At 35.2% G+C, this 17,919-nt stretch overlaps 1 protein-coding gene across 1 annotated transcript in view; it reads left to right on the top strand.

Annotated features, from left to right (window-relative positions):
• The window catches only part of LONP2 (lon peptidase 2, peroxisomal), a 50,494-nt gene that overhangs the window by 8,499 nt on the left and 24,076 nt on the right, over nucleotides 1-17,919 (top strand). Inside the window, exons 8-10 of the mRNA XM_026102201.2 lie at nucleotides 7,844-7,985; nucleotides 15,093-15,243; nucleotides 16,813-16,939. Of these exons, the coding sequence (XP_025957986.2) occupies nucleotides 7,844-7,985; nucleotides 15,093-15,243; nucleotides 16,813-16,939 (420 nt within the window). The remainder of the gene's footprint in view (nucleotides 1-7,843; nucleotides 7,986-15,092; nucleotides 15,244-16,812; nucleotides 16,940-17,919) is intronic.

The following is a 17,919-nucleotide window of genomic DNA, read 5'->3' as shown; positions in this document are numbered from 1 at the left end:
TTAATACTGGGAATGGGCATTTAGTGTTGAAATACAGCTGTTATGCTTAAGTGTTGCTGCTTGTGATGGTTCAGAGTGGAATAATCACACATGGATCTGGAAGACTTACAAAAATTTAAGAACATCGGTTCACAAATCTATGACTTAAGAATTGACATACTGTAAGGATAGTTTAAAAAGTGCATTTATGTTTCTAAGACATTTCAGCTTGAGTCAGTTTGGCACCATGAAGAAAGATTCATAGAAAGTCTAATGCAAACTTAACTTTCTTAACTGTTGGATCTGATTTTTCTGCCTTTTAAAAGGGATGCAAAGAATTACACGAACTAGCATGTAAATAGCAGTATATTACTTCTAAGCGTGTTCTATAGAACAAAGAACGGTAAACTTGGTGCTTGCAAGTTTCTAGGGTGACAACTGAATTATTCGAATATATCAAAATTGTTAATGTACTATTCTTCCGTTTAGAAATGACTTTTTTTTTTTGTTTTTCCCAAGGATACTTAATCTGGAAGAGTTCAAAGGAGATTTTTGGGGGGTGACTTTCCTTAGGACTTTTTTCTAATCTTGCATCTCCTTTTACACCTACCTCTTAGTCTTTTAAGCCTTTTGTTCGTATTAGTCTGCTCCCCACTCCTTCCACTGGAGGCATAATGCATAGATAATGTAGATTAGTGACTGCCAAACATCCCTGCACCATTTTCAGTTCCGATAATCAGCTTTTATGTTTCCTGCAGTTAGTGTAGGAAATTTGAAATAATTAACTTGGTAGTGCTCTAAAGATCTGCAAAACCACCTTGTTGTTGTTTTGAAGTCACGTTATTGAATAAAATTTCCCCTTACAAAAGTTTGTAAATTATTGCAAATTAAAGCTATCAGGTCATTCTTTGATGTGCTGTAGCAGTTATTTTGCCCAGTGTCTATGCCACTGTTTTCAGTCATCAGTGTACAGCATAGTTTCTTGCTTTGGTTCCAGATTATGCTGTAATTTGACATTGTTTTTTTTCTCAAGGCCTAACAAGGGCCTTGATGTTCTTACCACTTCCCTATGTCATTTTAATGACAATTATTATAAGAAATGTTCTAATAAAAGTTCATTTTGTGGTACCAGACTTCCAAATGTGGTAAGCTAGTCGTGTGTGTGAACACATTAGAGTGGCAAAAGTTGATGTTCCGAACCGGAAGAAATGCAGGAGACTCACTGTATTGTGTTGTGCTGAAGCTATGCATAAATTTTTAGGAATCTAGGAATATGATATATTTCTAGGGATCTAGACTATAATATACTATTGATCACTTACTAGACCAGAACATATGAGATAGGAAAAAGAGAGGAAACAGTGATTATGTACTTGATGGCCACTTGAAAATTCAGAGTAGGCACCCTTGAAAGAATGAGCAATATGCATTTATTCCTGTGCAGATTCTTCTATGGCAGATTTCCGGGAATTTTGTTTTCCAGAGAGTGCTTGACACTTATCTTTAGTTTGTAGCTTGAAAGGAACTTCTGAAAGTATTTTCTTAGAGTAGGTTCCATCAACATACCCAGCAGCTACTGGGGACTAAATAGTGAATAATAGAAATTTGTAGGTATTTTTGTTTTAATGCATCAGTTTTTAGTGTACAGCAGCACTGTGTTCATGTGATTGTTTTGTAAACCTTTAATATCTGCTCTTTTTGCCACCTTACTTAAGTGCTATTGGAACATTAAGGAAAACTATTCCCCTTCTTCAGTATATGTTATTCTTGTAGTTCATAAACTGTGTTGGTAACCATTGTTTAGTGAATAATAATTCTGATGTTTCAAATTACCTGTGATTTGGATCCTGAGAGCTACTTAAAAGGAAATTGAACGTGTTGCTATTCAAACTGAAACCACAAGAGGCTCTTGGATACTAAGCATTACAGCATTTAAGGCATTAAGTAACATTTCCAGGGCAGAGTTGGACTTCAGCCTTCCTGGTAGGGAGACCATGAAACTGACATTATAAACAAAAGTAAAGCTGTCAACAACTTCTATTTAGTTGCTGCTAATTCCTTACTGTTTTCCTTATTTTATTTTTGGCTTTCTATCTTGTGCTTACTTTTAATAAAGGCAGCTAAAGTTGTGTGATAATGAGACAAAACTTCTAAATTCAGATATTTGTGGCTGTCATTACAGTATTTTTAGATGGCTTTATTAAACTATAAATGCATGTTGGAAGCTAAATTTCCTTACAATTTTAATATCTAAAGCTTTTAACTTAAGATTAGCTGACTGGAAATATTTGGCAAGACAGTATACTTTTCATCAGGAAAAATACCATCTAATGTTATCAAGAGTTTCATGTGATAACTCTTCAACAAACAAGGAAGTGTATAGCTTAAGACCCAAACCAAACTTTATAGCAGTTAGGAGGAGGAGGAGTTATTCATCCCTTGTAGCCTACTGCTTTTGCAGGTATGTAAAGTTAAAACCATCAGTTTAATGTAACTTTTAAAATCATCTTTAATTTTTTTATTCTTTGCTATGTCTTCAGAGTAAGATTTAATCAAGTTTAAAACTACAGCTTTTCTGTTAGGAGCCATTCTTTTTCTCTTTAGGAGAAAGTAAGTGAGGAGCTCCGTATTTGGCCGAAGTTAAAGAAGGTTCCGTTGACATTGCAGAAACACGATAGTATGATGGTTAAGACCTAATGTACTAAAACATTTAAGAAACTAGTTCAGTTTCATTTGAAAGCAAGTACTGCCTAAAATAGTTTTTACTGTGTTTGGCCACTTGTTACTGTTGTAGGTGAAAGGTACATACTGACAGATTCAGCAAGCAAAACAAAATATGTTGGATTGCAGCACCAAGGGGAGTGGTATTTCAGTAAGTGTGCTTTTGCATGTGACGTGTAACTAGGGCAATCTGGAAATGCCCAGTTTTTACCATTTAAGCGTGGATCATGTGTCTGCAGCTGGAGTTCATGTGAATCCTTTCTTCACTGAGCGAAGACTAGCAAATACTGTTCTATTCCCAAAATAAAGTTGTCACCTCAGTATAAAAACAGAAGTGCTTTATCAGACATCCTCCAGCTGTCATTATTGTTTACCACTCATCTATACCGTCTGTAAAAGTCTGCTGCTTTGCATTTGATGGTAACTTGCATTTAAAGAAAAACAAAGCACCCTGAAGGGCTTGTTGAACTTTTTTCTAAGCAGCTCACTGCTTTTAAGATCTCCTCAGTGCTGATATATTGTCTTATACAGGAACTGTGTGATCTTTTCTCTTGCATGTGTGTGGTTTTCTATTTTTAAAAAGGAAAAATGTAATTGCTCCTTTTATTTATAGTGGTGCTAATGAGATCACCATGAGGCTCATTGTTTTTGTTTCTCATGCTGGCCTCTGTGTGAAGTACTCATAATATTACATCACTGCTCAACTTTCAGAAGTCTGAATAGTTTTCTTCTGGTTTTGGTCTATGCTGTGAAGGCTTTTTTGGGTGCATCTAAGTATGAAAAGGTGTGATTCCTGACCAATACAGCTGTGCTAGCAGAAATTTGTAGCACAGGCATGGTGCTGCTGTAGCACAGTGCAGGAAGAAACAAACCTCAAACAGTTTCACTTGTGAGGAGTGGCTTTGTTATACAAGTACAAAGTGTAGATATGCGTGTTAAGCACTTGAGTAAATGAAACCTACAAAAAATAAGTTGTGAGCTTGTGCAGATAAGTTTAGAAATAGGTTTTTTTGGTGGCAATAATTTTGTTAACTCTTCTTAGTTCCTGGTGAGTCTGCCAAGTGCAGTTTGAAAACCACTGTAGTTGAAAGCAATTTAAAGCTTTTTCTCTTCACAGCAGTATGATGAAATTGGGTCATATTTTTATCAATACTGATTGGGTTCTGGATCATAAACATTGCAAGTTAACACTGGCAGAGCTGACACGGTTAGATTTCCCAGCAGTCTTCCTTGCCTTTGCTAGGATAGATAGATCTTAAGGACAGGCTGCAAAACTGTAGTGGTTTTTAGAGTAAGTTATCATTGATTTCATGCACAGAGATGGGATGGACAGTTGAGATGGTTGTCCCAATATAAGCTGTCGCTGGCTGTGTGGTTGAAACATCTGTAAAAGCTTAGAGGCTATTACTTTGCTGAGGGAAAGTATGCAGACTGTAATAGATACAGTTAATTGGGCCACTTGTTTGCAAAAACAAACCTTACCTTCCACAGCATTACAGGTTTGTGGATTTTTAACTAATATGATTGTAAATAGTAGTAAAAACATGAACAAATTACAGACCTTTTATGGCATGAGCTCTTAGGTTGCTTTTAATTGTTACTACATGAGTGAGGCAACCAGGAAACTTGATCTGTACTTCCGGTTTTAAATGGAAGGCAGCTGATTCTGTTTCTAGCTTTAATATATGGAGAGAAGCAAAGTGTCAAAAAGATGAGTAAAGCTGTAAAAAGATGCCAATGTAGAATACTGCTTTTCCTCCTTTTAATGCCATCTAAATAAGGAAAATAATATCCTTGCATTCAGTGGCTACTGTTCACAAATGGCGGTGTTCAGTTTCAGAAGTTGCAAGGCAGAGGTTAATGTCCAGACACATAATGCTCATATCTGCATGTAATTTTAGTATTTTTTAAAATGTAAATATCTACAGGGTCTGTCTTATGGAGAGGACTCTTATGTTGAAATGTGTTCCATAATAACCACTTAGAAGTAGAAGTAGAAACAGGCTATCTGTATTTTTAAGGTAAAATATTAAGCTATTGTTCTTTATCATCCTGCAGATGACATGTGCACTAGCATTTCTCACATGCCTTGAAGATTTGGGATCTTTGATTAATATTATATTAAAACAGATCCTGATCCATCTCTAAATGAAGATGTATCACAGAATTAGACTGTTATAAATGAGAACAGTGAATTAATATCTAGGTATTTGTTATCTTAAAATTGATAGTCTGAGTTTGTATTTCATGATAACTGATCAAATTATGTAAATAAATTTAAGCATGCTTTAATTAGATTTTTAATGCATTGATTAAACAAGTTGGAGTTAATTGTTTAAATTTACCATGTCTAAAGACTTTTTAAAATGCAAATGAGAAGAAGAAAGTACAAGGCAAAGGAAGAGTGAGAACAGTCAGTTGTCAGGTGATGAAATGAAGAGCAGATTGTTTCTAGCCACCATGCAAGTTCATCTTTTAACCCCAATTCTGTGGAGACTGACTTGTTTGCAGAACTGCTGTGTGTTGCCAACAATAATTTCTTTATTTTTTTCCTTTGAGTCTCTTGAAGAATTCATGGGTTGTGCAGGTAACCTTTTGGTAACACTGGACTCATTTCAGTCAGACAGTAGTTTGTTTTTTGCGTGGTAGCTCATAACACAAGGCATATTTTGGATAGGGAGTTTGTTTGTTTTTAGCCTTTTCATTTAATGATTTTCTATAACTGTTGGAATGTTTTTCATGTGCCTTGCTTTAGAAGCCGCTTGATTTTGATATTCTTAAAATTGTATTTCTCCAAACTGTGGGCTTGACGTGTCATAAGTTGTCTGGAGTATCTTCTTTTTTTGCTTTTTCTTCTCCACAGATCTTCATACATTTTGTTTCAGTCTACATAATGTATTGTTTATTGTGAAATGTTAGAAAACTTGAATGTGTGCAATAGTTACTGAGTCTTACTAAACACTGTATCTGTCAGAATCTTCTATTAAAATGTAAATATGCCATTAAATACACAAATCTACTTGAATCTAAAATGACTGTGAAATGCAGTTTATTTTCAGGATTATTTGAGGGGAAAAAATGCATTTCACTCCATTGATAACAACAACTTTTGCTGCTTATCAAGTATATTTTGTTGCATTTTGGAAGAAAGAAAAATCTCTTCCTGATTCTTCAAAAAGAGTCTTCATTTGGAAATTTGCAGAAAAAGTTTTTAAAGAACGGAAGGATGCATGAATATAATGAGACATCTTATTATTTTTTTTCAACAGAATGGTGAAGGTGGGGAGGGAAAGTTGATTATTCACAGTGGTTTCCTTTAACTAGGGAAACCCGATTTCCCTTCATTTAGTTTATAAACCAAAGCTGGGGTTTTTTTTGTAACTAGATGGAATATAGGGGTCTGAAATTTTTATGGACTTTAACGGGATCAGCTAAAATTTTATGTATGTAAAAATACACAAAACTAATAAAAGTGTAATGTCTTTTATAGAAATAAAAAATAAGGCATCCTTTCATATCTATAAATTTAAGCACATGCTTGAGAATAATGTACCAAGCAAGTAAGAAGAATGCTTATTATTTACCTAAATGTGTTATCCTATTTCTGGCATGAATATAATGTTAACATTCATGTTGCATTGTCTGTGAAGTATATAAACTGTATCTACTGGTGCAGTAAGCACCCCCTGTAAAACAAAAAAATGGCTACAATGGTTAACTTGGTTCCATTGGCAAATGATTGATTCACTTCTCCTAATTCTTCTGCTTCATTCTTCTAATTTTCTGTTAGTGTTTTATAGGATCCTTTCATTCTTTTGGCAAGGTTGACTGTGTGCAGATGGAGAATGAAGTGACATGCTAGTATAATAGTTCCCCCATGCAGACTCTTGACCTGTAATAGATGTTATGTAGTGTTCCCTCAATGGAGAGGAATCCACTCGCTCACTGCAGGAATAGAGGCTACACAAAAGCAGTGAGGTGATAAACTATTGCCTGCTGGCTGCTCCGATCTTTAACAGCTGTCTCATGAAGATGGTAATAGGCAAATTGAAATTATATTACATTTCTAGCTTTTAAAAGATATTAAAAACTCTTATTTTTACTCTGATCCAGAATTAAATACAGTAACTGCATTTGTTCCCTCAGTAGTTAAATATTACATAAAACTAACATTATTGCTACATATTATGAGTTATTTTTATGTTTTCAATCTTCTGTAGTATCTTTTGAAATTACTCCCACGGTATTTTTTGTTTCATCTTTCTAAATGTCATCCTGTTTATTTTGGACTGTATTGAAACAGATCATATGGCAAAGCAGGCCTGTGCCGCATGTCTGCTTTGTGAGGGTCATGAGATAGGTAATGTAATTCAGTATTTCATGTATCTCTTTCTTCTGAGTGACCAGCATTTCATACTTTTAAATATAGTATTTTGTTTACTTATGGCACAAGCAGAAAAGACTATGATAAATGCAGCAAATGGGTATATATACATGTAAAACCTGGTTCCTCTGTGTGTGTTGTGGGGGAAAAAAAAGTTTTACCAGCTTTGCTGGATAAATTTAGACTGATAATTTCTTGTTCCATTGCATTGTTCCAGGTTTTATTTGATTGTTGAAATGATATAGGAAATATTCTCTTTGTGATTACCAGTCAAAGCATGTGACACATGATGGGCATCAGCAGTTCAGTGTATTTGGAATTTTGCCCTGATTTGTATCACACTGTGCGAACTCTGTTGAAATGATGAAAAACAGTATCAGTATTCTTAAATGTTAGTATTAATGAGGTTCCTAAATCTGCTTCTGCTTTTTATACAGTTTGAGGATGCATATACTGAATTGTGTGAAATGCCTGTAAGCCATAACATTTGGATGCCCTGTAATGCTCATGTAGTTTATCTTCCTGGACCAACTGATGCACTAAGGAACTGAAATTTTCCTCTACTGATAAAATTGGTTGTATTAGTTCAAATGCATATTCAGTACTTTCATCTACTAGTTGCAGAAGTTTTTGCAAAAATCAAGAGTTTTTACAAGGCTACCAATTTCTTATATTTTCCTTTGAGTTTAAGTTTTGCTGTTTCTACTCCTGTTTCATGCATCTGACCCTTCTTTCCCTACACATGTTTATTTCTCACAGGCGCACCTACGTTGGCAGTATGCCTGGCAGAATAATCAATGGACTGAAGACTGCTGGGGTTAACAATCCAGTATTCCTGTTAGATGAAGTTGATAAACTGGGGAAGAGCTTGCAGGGGGATCCAGCAGCTGCCTTACTTGAGGTAAGAAATATTAAATTACAAGCTATGTTTCATTTTTAACTAAAAGCTTTAAATACTGGGTTCAGAAAGGAAGATACAGTTGAGAAAAAATAGCATGATAGTCTCAGCTTTTTTATCAAAATACCAGCTAGTGTGTTTTTAAGTTCTTGGATTTCTCTCAATTTCTCATGCACAATGCAAATGCAATCACTTGGTATATGGAGTAAGATACTTTTAATGTCAGTGATCTGTACCTAAACACAAAGATGTACATTGTGCTCAACAGAGTAAGTGTTCTTGTAGCTTCTGAGAATATCCAGGCCTTAATATTATTTGTTTGGGGATTTAAAGCCATAGATTTTCTTAATAGCCAAATAGTGTTAGCTATAAGAAAGAACTGTAAACCATCCAGAAGGTAGCTGGACTTTTTCAAGTTTTCCCTTTCTTTTTTGGAACAATTTCAATAGATGTTTTAAGCTTTTGATGGCACAGGCTTATGCTAGAAGTAAGCATCTTACCTAACATATAAATATGGGCTAGTCATGCAGCCTTTTATCAGTACTTTTTAATTAGTGTTGTAGCTAACCTTCTGCACTTAAATTTATCATTTAAGTCACGGATCCCCAGTCTGACTAATTATGATGTGCTGAGTGTCTTTGTTTTCAATGAGTCAGCTATTAAATCTCTGTGTGTGTGTGTCTGTGTGTGTGTGTGTGTTTGTTTTCTTAAGTTTTGGGACTTGGACAGAGATAAAAATGAATCTTAATTTTGAAGTGCGTGTTGTAGTTATTTTATCACAGAGAGTTTAGAGGTGTGAAAGTTGAACTGTTTAAAGACACAAGTAAAATCTAGGAGATATGATTAAGGACTTTTGTACAGGGGATATTTTGGATTATTTTGTAAATCCATCACCTGTAGAAATGGTATTAATAAGGTTAGTTGCTGGGATTTTAGGATGCTACAACTGAGTGATTATGATGAAGATGAATCAAGATGTATGGCTTGCAGGCTTCATGTCTCTGAGGAGTCTGCAGTAGAAAGCAAGCAGTGAACTGCCAGAACCTTCTTCCTACCTTCTATTTTCCTGGAGTGTAAGATATGAGGATACCTCGGTACAGTTTCTTTCTCCACAGCTGGGACACACTGATTTACATATTCAGCAGTTTCTTTCTAGCATTTTGCTGGAGAGAGGGGGGAGCATCTCCTTGGATATAGGAACAAAACAAAGAGCGTGGCCTTATCCAGCCCACTGTCAGTGCCGAAGGCTGTCCACTTCTTACTGTCCTAGAACTGATGAAGGGGAGAGGTGGGGATGAGGAAGGTGAGGGCGCAGTGAGGCTGGGCTAGACTGAAACACTCGGAGCTGTACAGAGCAGATGTAGGACTAGTGCCATTAATGATTTTGGTATTGTGTATGTCTGCAATTTCATTATACTGCTATGTTGGTGTACTTTTTACCACTGTTTTATGTTCTGTCTGTGTGTTAGAGGCTGCTGTTCTATCAGTGTTTTAGCTGGACTGCTTTTGTGATTATTCCTTTGGCTGTTTCAGTCAAAATGAGTTGGATTCATAAAAAACAATTGTTTAAATTTCAAGCCACACTGACTCACTTTCACTGAAATGACTTAGGAAATAATCCTAGGATCATGGCAGGCAAGGTTTGGTATCTTCTGTAGCTGGGAGGTTGTGGGTGGGAATGAAGGTAAATGATTCTGATAATATTTGCATACAGTCATTTTAATGAATCTTTTTAACTGATGTTGCGTAATACAGTGCTTTGAATATGAAAATTCCTACTTAAAGTGACATTTTTGTCATGAGCTCATCTGTATGTTGTATGACTTTCTACAGATGCAGTCTGTCATGATTGTCTTCCTGTTAGATACTGTAAAATTACTGTTTTGATGAAGCCAGTCAGTCTTTTGAAAGTCAGTGTGTGAACAGGTTATGGTTTGAGCACTTTGTTTAGGTCTTTGCATATTAACACGGACTAATAATAATGTAGTGAAAGATACCATGGATTCTCTTTTTAACTTCTAAAAATGACAGTTATGATCCTATAACTTTGTATTTCTCAAGTGCGTGGTACACATTCCTAGAATGCATGAAAAGCCTCCAAGTACAAGGAAAACAAGCAGGGTTTTGTAGCAAATATTCAAATGCATTTTCTTTATATGTCCTTCCCACTTCCAGGATTTTATTCTTTGCTCCTAATGGTAACTAGATCTGTTTCTGGGTTTGCTGGTATTTCTTCAGTCATTTCTCTTTTAGATATCAAACTAAATTGACCTTAATCTAGTCAATGCATGGATTAAAAAATACTGGAAATACTATATTTTGTTAGCTAGCTGGCTGTTATTTGTAAGGCAGTCAAAATTAGTAATGAAGCAATGATATGGCATTTCTTGGAAAGAGAATCACTTTTTTTTTTTTTTTTAATGAACAGTTTCATGATCAGAACACTTAATGTTGTTAATTACATTCAACCTCTGCTGTTTATGTCTGATTATTTTTTGTTGCTTATCCTGCAGCAGGGATTAGCATTTCTGTCCTTTTTCTATTATGCTAGTCATGTGAGGGCAAATGAAATTAATTTATTATTGAATTATTTTGTGTGTTGAGTTTTTGATATTTTGCTGCTGCTTTGAGATGTTTCTATTTTCTGTATTTTAAACCCTCATTGTCAGTGGCATTTAACTTTGTTGCTGCCATAGATTATTCCAGCTGAGGCTTTCAGTTTAGCTTCCAAGTGTCTGCTTGGGCTGCTGTCTTTAGGCAAGTTATTGCTAATTGACCATTAGTTGCATCTGGAGAAGTCACTGCACTAGTAACCACGTCTGGGTGCTGCTCCTGTGTGAAATCTGTGTATCCCTCTACTGCTGTCTATAAACATCCTGAAGCAGGTGCTTTACCTCTTCTAATGGAGAACTCATGCCTGGACATAAATGGCTTAATTTTCAACTGCTTTTTGTGGTTTACATTGTTGGAATGAGCAAAGGTAACTATTACCTGTAGAAGAACAAACAATAGTAAGTGGTCACCTAACTGGCAAGTTTTTCAGACTGCTTCTGCTTGTTTGGTGAGTGCCATCATTAAGTTTAAATGGCACATCCTTTTTTCCTAAATGTATAGGTGTGTTAAATTCTCACACTGTACAGTGGGGTATATTCAGGAAGAAAATTGACATACCCTATAAGCTTGGAAGCAAAGCTTGATTTTTATATTTACTGGATATGCGTTTAGTTGTGGTGTTTCTGTGGAGTTGTTGCTTAAGCAAAACGGAATGTCTTCCTATTTCCAGTTACTGTTCATCAACAACGGAATGTTTTGTTCTAAATTTAGATGACCTCTATTTAAAAGAGAAGAAAATAGAAATGGATCCAAGTGCCTGATAGTGAGTATTTGTATGCAGGGAAATTGGACCAGGAGCATAGCCAGGCAATTAAATGTTCATGGAACTTATTCTGGATTTTGTGGTAATAAAGTGCTGGTACAGGGATGCCTTTGTAGGCATGTGAGCTGTTGGCCGCAAATTAACCAAGATGTTTTGTTCACTGAATATTCTTTTTGTATTTAGTATTCTTCTGTTAGTTGAAATTCTTTGGAAAATTTTTGTACTTGAAACCTAGCTGACAAACAGTTCTATGTGCTTTGGAAAATCTGTTTCAAATGCGTAGGCATGATATTGTTTTATGTATTATTTTAAGAAATTGTTACCATGACAAAGAATTGTTAGTCCAGAGAAATTTTAGCCCTTGTAGAAAATCTCAGACAATTCACATTTTTACATATTTGTTATCCAAGTTGTTTTTGATTACAACTTGCATTACCTTTATTGGATAGTATTGTTTGGACGGGAGTACAGCAGCACTGTTCTGTTTATTATAGTAAATAATACTTTAGTCAACGGCATAGCACTAAGTGAAATTCTTAAGAAAATCTTGTTATAAACTAGAAGGGGAAAGAGATTAATATGCACATGCAGATACCTTTTCTAAAAAAAAGGGCTGGTGGTGGTCTGTCAGAATATATGGTTTCCAGCATCTTCAGAAGAGGTTGCAAATGGCTGAGCTCAGGGACTGGAATTTTGTGCAAACGGTGCCTATCAATGTAAAAAAAAAAAAAAAGATGTAAGCTGAATTAAGATTTGTGGTTTAAGTCATGTTTGAAAAATCTACAAAAGTAGACTTTGAATGGGAGACTAATGTTTGATACAGATCATCTTTCTTTGAAGAACGTTTCTAGAGGCTGTGTTTGGATGCACTGCATATGATTGTAGTATAGAACTAGACTGTAGGACTAGTTGAGGTAAGAGGTATCTCTAACTCTATTGATTGAATTATTCATCAGTGTACTTGGCTAGTCATGATACTTCAAGGCCTTTGCCTTCATCAGTGAAGAAGAGAGTATATGATAGCAGCTGCCTGCTGGAGAGGGTAAGAAAAGAAGCTTTTGAATAACTTGCAGCCAGTGAGCAATAACATTCACTGAGTTACAGCCTTACTTTTGGAATTTAGGTACATACTTCAATATGCTTAAAGATTGCACCATAAGGGGAAAGTATGACTCTATTACAGTCACAATAAAATTCCAAAAGTTAGTTTAAAATCTGTGCAGTATTTCAAAACTAGAGCTTTTACTAATTAAATAAAATCAGAAATTGTTCTACTTCAAAAAAAATAAGCTGTTTCTGGTGTGCAGTAAAAAGGTATTTTGATAGTTCTTTGTGATCATAAAACATTTCTATTCTGAAGTTTTTTAACTTTTCAAAGATTGAGCAGGATTTAAAGTAATAAAAATTCAAAATCGTTTCTTTTCTAGTCAGCTAACAACTGCTCAAATTCAAAGCTTTTTAGAATTATCAACACTATTCTTGGCTATAATTCAAGTTGCTAGGACAAGGGGTGCATTCATTTGGGTATAGGCATATAAATTATTTTGACAGCAGTGTGCTGTTTCTCAGGAGATGCTTAGGTCCCATTATTTGTAACATGAGAATTATTCATGTCAGCATAGCATAGATAATTCATCATGTGGGAAGAAAAAGCATGACAGTAATTTAAGGGAAGAGATGGAATGAAGGTGGTACACAGGTTGTGGTATAGAAGCCAAGTGCAGAATACTATATACAATGAACTTTCAATTTTTGACACTATTTAGAAACTAGAGGAAGGCACCTTAATACAGTCATGATCCGTGTAAATACTGTATTTATCACCTAATAGTGAAAAACAGCTTGTTCAAATAATAGCTTAAATACGTGCAAGTAGAATACTAGCCCATGTAAGCAGTAGTAATAGCAATAGAAAGACAACACTTTTTTAAGCCATAGGTTTACTTTCACTGTAGCAATAAATTAGTGAGGTTTGTCAGAGTGCATGTTGTTATTCTTCAGTGTTTATTTAATTTTGTCTTTTTCTTTTTGTTTTTTTAATCACAAAACTTGGGGAAAAAACAATGCAAAGATTGTGTTAGGAAACCCAAAGCTCACCCAGAGTTGAGACTTGCAAGGGATATCAAGGGCAATGAGAGGAGCTTCTGTGGCTACATTAGTAGTAAAATGCTGAACAAAGAAAATGTGGGACTGTTTTTGAATAGGGCAAGTGATTTAGTGATAGTAGGCAAAATACATGGTGAAAGAAAATACATACTTTATCATAGAGCTGCATGTGCTAAGTCAACTGACATCAAGCATCTGCATGTTGCTTAGATGAATACATTCCAAGCCTTCCTATTTCACTTATTAGATGCTGAGCCCTTAGAAAGGTACTTACTGCTACTGTTCACAAGGAGAACTGGTTAGAAAATTCATTAAACACTGTTAGCCAGTAACTGCTGACAAAACCCTAACTAGTCTTGGCTTCAAGATGTAGAGGCTTTTTGATGCAGAACTGAAAGGCCCAAGAGCTCTAGTTAGCTGGAGGAGACCAGCACAGTCCAGACAGCATGTGGCTGGGATCTGAAAGCTTCTGGACTCCCATGTTCTTGCACATCTTTAACTCTGTGCTTGTAAGTGCTGTGCCAAAAACTGAATGTAGTATGGAAGATTAATTTCAAAGCCTGTTAGTAGTATGTTAGGAGAAAATTAGAGCAGTCTTGAATTGTTTTAGTAATAATAATTGGATCCTTTAAAACATAAATAGAAGTAACAGCTATGAGTTGAAAATACTTCTCCAGGTATATTTGCAGTTGACTTTACCTCTTTATGAATTAACTAGAAATGTCAGTCCCTGACACCATGAACTGAATGTGACATTGAATCTTTAAGGTGAGGGAAGACTGTTGAGCAACTCTTTCTGTGTGTGACCTAGCCAAAATAGAAATCGATATTTTAATTTTTTGAGAACAATAATGAAAAGAGTTTTATTTTGTCCATTCATTGATGGAAGGCAAATACTTTATTTTTTAAAGTAATTGTGCTGTTCATGTGCATATTCTAAAAATGAAAAGGGACTATTACCTATCCACAGTATAAATCTTAAAGGTAGAGTTTTCAAATGCAGAGTTAGATTGTTCACAATGACTTCAGTCCTGTGAGAAGAGTATGGCCTGAAGGTGAAAAACCCTTTCAGCCTTTGGAATCAACTGCCTGTCCAGAACTATGCTGACTACTACTATTACTGTTGCATGTTAGAGGACTTGAAGCAGAGTCATCAGGAAATTAAAAACAGAAAAGAAGTTTGAGGATTGTCTAATCCTGAAAAGACAAGAGGTCATTGCTTGAGAAGCTGAAAGAGAAGATTCTGCTTTCAGAAGTTTCTGATACCCTCTTTTACGATTTTAACTTCATTGTGTGCACTTTATCTTAAAAATACTTATGCTATTTGAATTGATCATGTTGACTGCAAGGTGATGCACAGGAAGCATCTATTTCATTGTTGCTCTGAACTGGACAGAGAATGAAGGGTTGTATTACAAACTTTTTTCTGCATGTGGTATGAAATCTAGTGATTAAAATAATCACAGCAAGGAAGAATACTGAGGACTAGACTTTACTAATATTCAAAGTGTATATTATGAATGTCAAGTCAGATTTGACAGATTTATATGTAATATAATAAAAATGTGGATATTTTATTTATTTCTAATTGAGCAACTGCATCAAATCATGTTCACTCCTGTTTTAAGGTCTTGGATCCAGAACAAAATCACAGTTTCACCGATCACTATTTAAATGTAGCCTTTGATCTGTCCCAAGTCCTTTTTATAGCTACAGCCAACACTACAGCTACTATCCCACCTGCACTCTTGGACAGAATGGAAATCATTCAAGTTCCAGGTAATACCGAAGTGCTTTCATTAAAATGCCTATTGCAAGTCTTTAATGTTGGGATGTTTTTTGTTAAATAAAAAGCAGTTCTGTAAGATAAGCGTGACAGGAAACTAGACCGAATGAACAGACATTTCAAAAGAGGCCCGTTTGGATGCCAACATTATGGCCTCTCTCATGAGAAGGAAAGGTTCTAGCAGTGCGCTTAGGAAAATTCAGTTCCAAGTATATGGAGATATATTGATTCATTCTGTAATAATATTTTCACTAATTGATATGTTTGTATTTTAACCTGCTAATGGCTAATAGATCTTTTTAAGATCTCAGTGAAGAAACATCTGCTTTGAAAGACTGAAACTCTTCTTGTTGGTCATGTGAAGTTCTGAATAACTACAAAGTATCATCCTGGTCACAGAAGATAAATTTTAGCTGGTCATGGACCAATTGTGATGTATACTATAAATATATTATACAGATGTAACTTTTTTACACTATGATTTATTGTGCTTCTCATTCACAAAATCATGTTCTGAAAGATCATCAAAATAAAAACTTAGGTATTGGGCCATAATACTTACAAGTATGTGGGGGAAAAATAGCATACCCTGTAGTGTACTTCAGTTACACTTTTTCTTCTTTTTTCACTATATATTTGGTATGCTGGAGTAAGTTCTTTAGGATGTCTAAAGCCTGTTGTAGCAAAACTTGGCAATTCTAGAAAATCCTGAAAACTGATAGTATGAGAAAATAACTTACTGAATTGAACTGTTTCCTGGAACTAGATTTTATAGTCTGGGTGAGGTAATGCAGTGAACAAAGGACTATACCTTCAGAGAGGTAAAGGGAGTGTATGGTTTAGGCATTATCTTAACAGTGCAGTTCACCAGCCTGAGCTGGGAGCCCGAGTTCTGTGTGCAGTAGCCAGTCTTGTGACTGTAGCGCTTGCCAGGCTGCAGGAAAAGTAGGTCCCACTCTTTCCACTGAAGATTATTTGTATATTTTTATATTAAATAGTGATTTGGTAACATACTGCAGTATCCCTTTTCCTTTACAATGACTGCCCTAACAGTTAAGAGAGCTCTCCAGGGATGTTGATACCCTACATGGCACGAAAACTACCGGTCTTTAAGGATCACTGAGAGAGACTAGCACTGTTTTATTTATTCATTTTGTGTGTGCGTGTGTGTGTTTGCGTAATCCAGTTTTCTAAACTATTCAGAATATGCCTAATGCTTACTCTATCACATTAAGGTCCCTTTAGAGAGAGAATGAACTTGTGGGTCTTGATCACATGTACCTGAAGCCAGACTTTCTTAACTCTTCAAGGTGGATTATCACTAGGCCGAGTATTTTAGGTACCTAAAACATATCTACCGTAAATGTTAGTATCTACAGAATGATTTAGATTCTTCTGAAGTCCTACTTTAGGTGCCCAAGTAATTTTTGTGGATCTGGAGGTATCTTGGGTGGTGGTGGGGGTTATTAAATTCAATCAGGTACAGTTATAAATGGGTTATAAATTTGATATTGTAGTGTATGGGCAAAATGATTAGTAAACATATGCTTTTTCTTTTGAAGGATATACACAAGAAGAAAAAATTGAAATTGCACATAGACACTTGATTCCTAAACAGCTTGAACAACATGGCCTGACTCCACAGCAGATCCAGATTCCACAAGTAACCACTTTAGACATAATTACCAGGTAAATCAGTTGTTCATTGCTTTAAGTTTTAAATTACTTTTTTGCTGGTAACAGTATTATTTATAACATGAAACATTTCCTTAGATTCATAGTCTTCATATATTCAGAAGTTCAACCATAGGTAATTTATGAAATGCCCTCTCCAAGCTCCTCTCAGCTCTTCTCTCCATACTAAACAGAAACATTCTTTCTTCTCTAGAGGTTTCCTTGATCTAGTTTTTAGAGTGTGGGTCATAAGCAGTTGTGTTGGCACAATTGACAAAGCAGTTTGAATAGGCAGAAACATTTCAAGCTAGTATTTCTTTAATGCCTTCAGTGTGTGTTTCCATGGTCTTGGCATAATACAATCTTTATTTTAATCAAGTTTTATTTATGTTATCTTCATAGAAAAAATGGAGATCATAATTTTGTTTGTTGTGACTTGATGGGCCATGTTTGTCTAAAAATTGGAATTAGGTTAAAAATAAAAAAAAAAGCTTTTATTAGTTAGAACTACTTTTCTGTTGGACATGAGAGAAAAGATATCAACCAAAACACCTTTTAGGCTTGAAATTAATTCATTCACAAATGAAGAAGTATGTCAGCATTCAGAGAATTGGAGTATTTTCTGACCAGGAAAAGCATTTTTGAATTTAGCAAGTGTTATTGTCTGGTATTTATTTTTAACTCATAGATTAAAAGAAAATATACTTTTCCAGTCAGTTCCTCTACTTTCACTGAACTAAATTTTGAATTTTAAAAATAACCCTTCCTTTTAATTCTTTATATGCAGGAGAAGAGGTCAGTGTCTTTGGAGCATTGTTTAGCATTTCACTAAGTTTTGGCTCCAGGTGTTAATCATGTCTTATTCTGACTCAGTGGTTCGACTTTCTTCACAATTTTATCAAACGATTAGTTTGATATTAGCACGTGAAACTGCTTCTGTTTATTAGAGTAGTCTAAGGCCTTACTGCTTTCTACATTTCATTTTATTTGGATAT

The sequence above is a fragment of the Dromaius novaehollandiae genome, chromosome 13, assembly GCF_036370855.1.
Source record: "Dromaius novaehollandiae isolate bDroNov1 chromosome 13, bDroNov1.hap1, whole genome shotgun sequence".
NCBI lineage: Eukaryota > Metazoa > Chordata > Aves > Casuariiformes > Dromaiidae > Dromaius > Dromaius novaehollandiae.
Note: the sequence above shows the minus strand (reverse complement) of the source record. Positions and strands in the feature narration are given on the sequence as shown.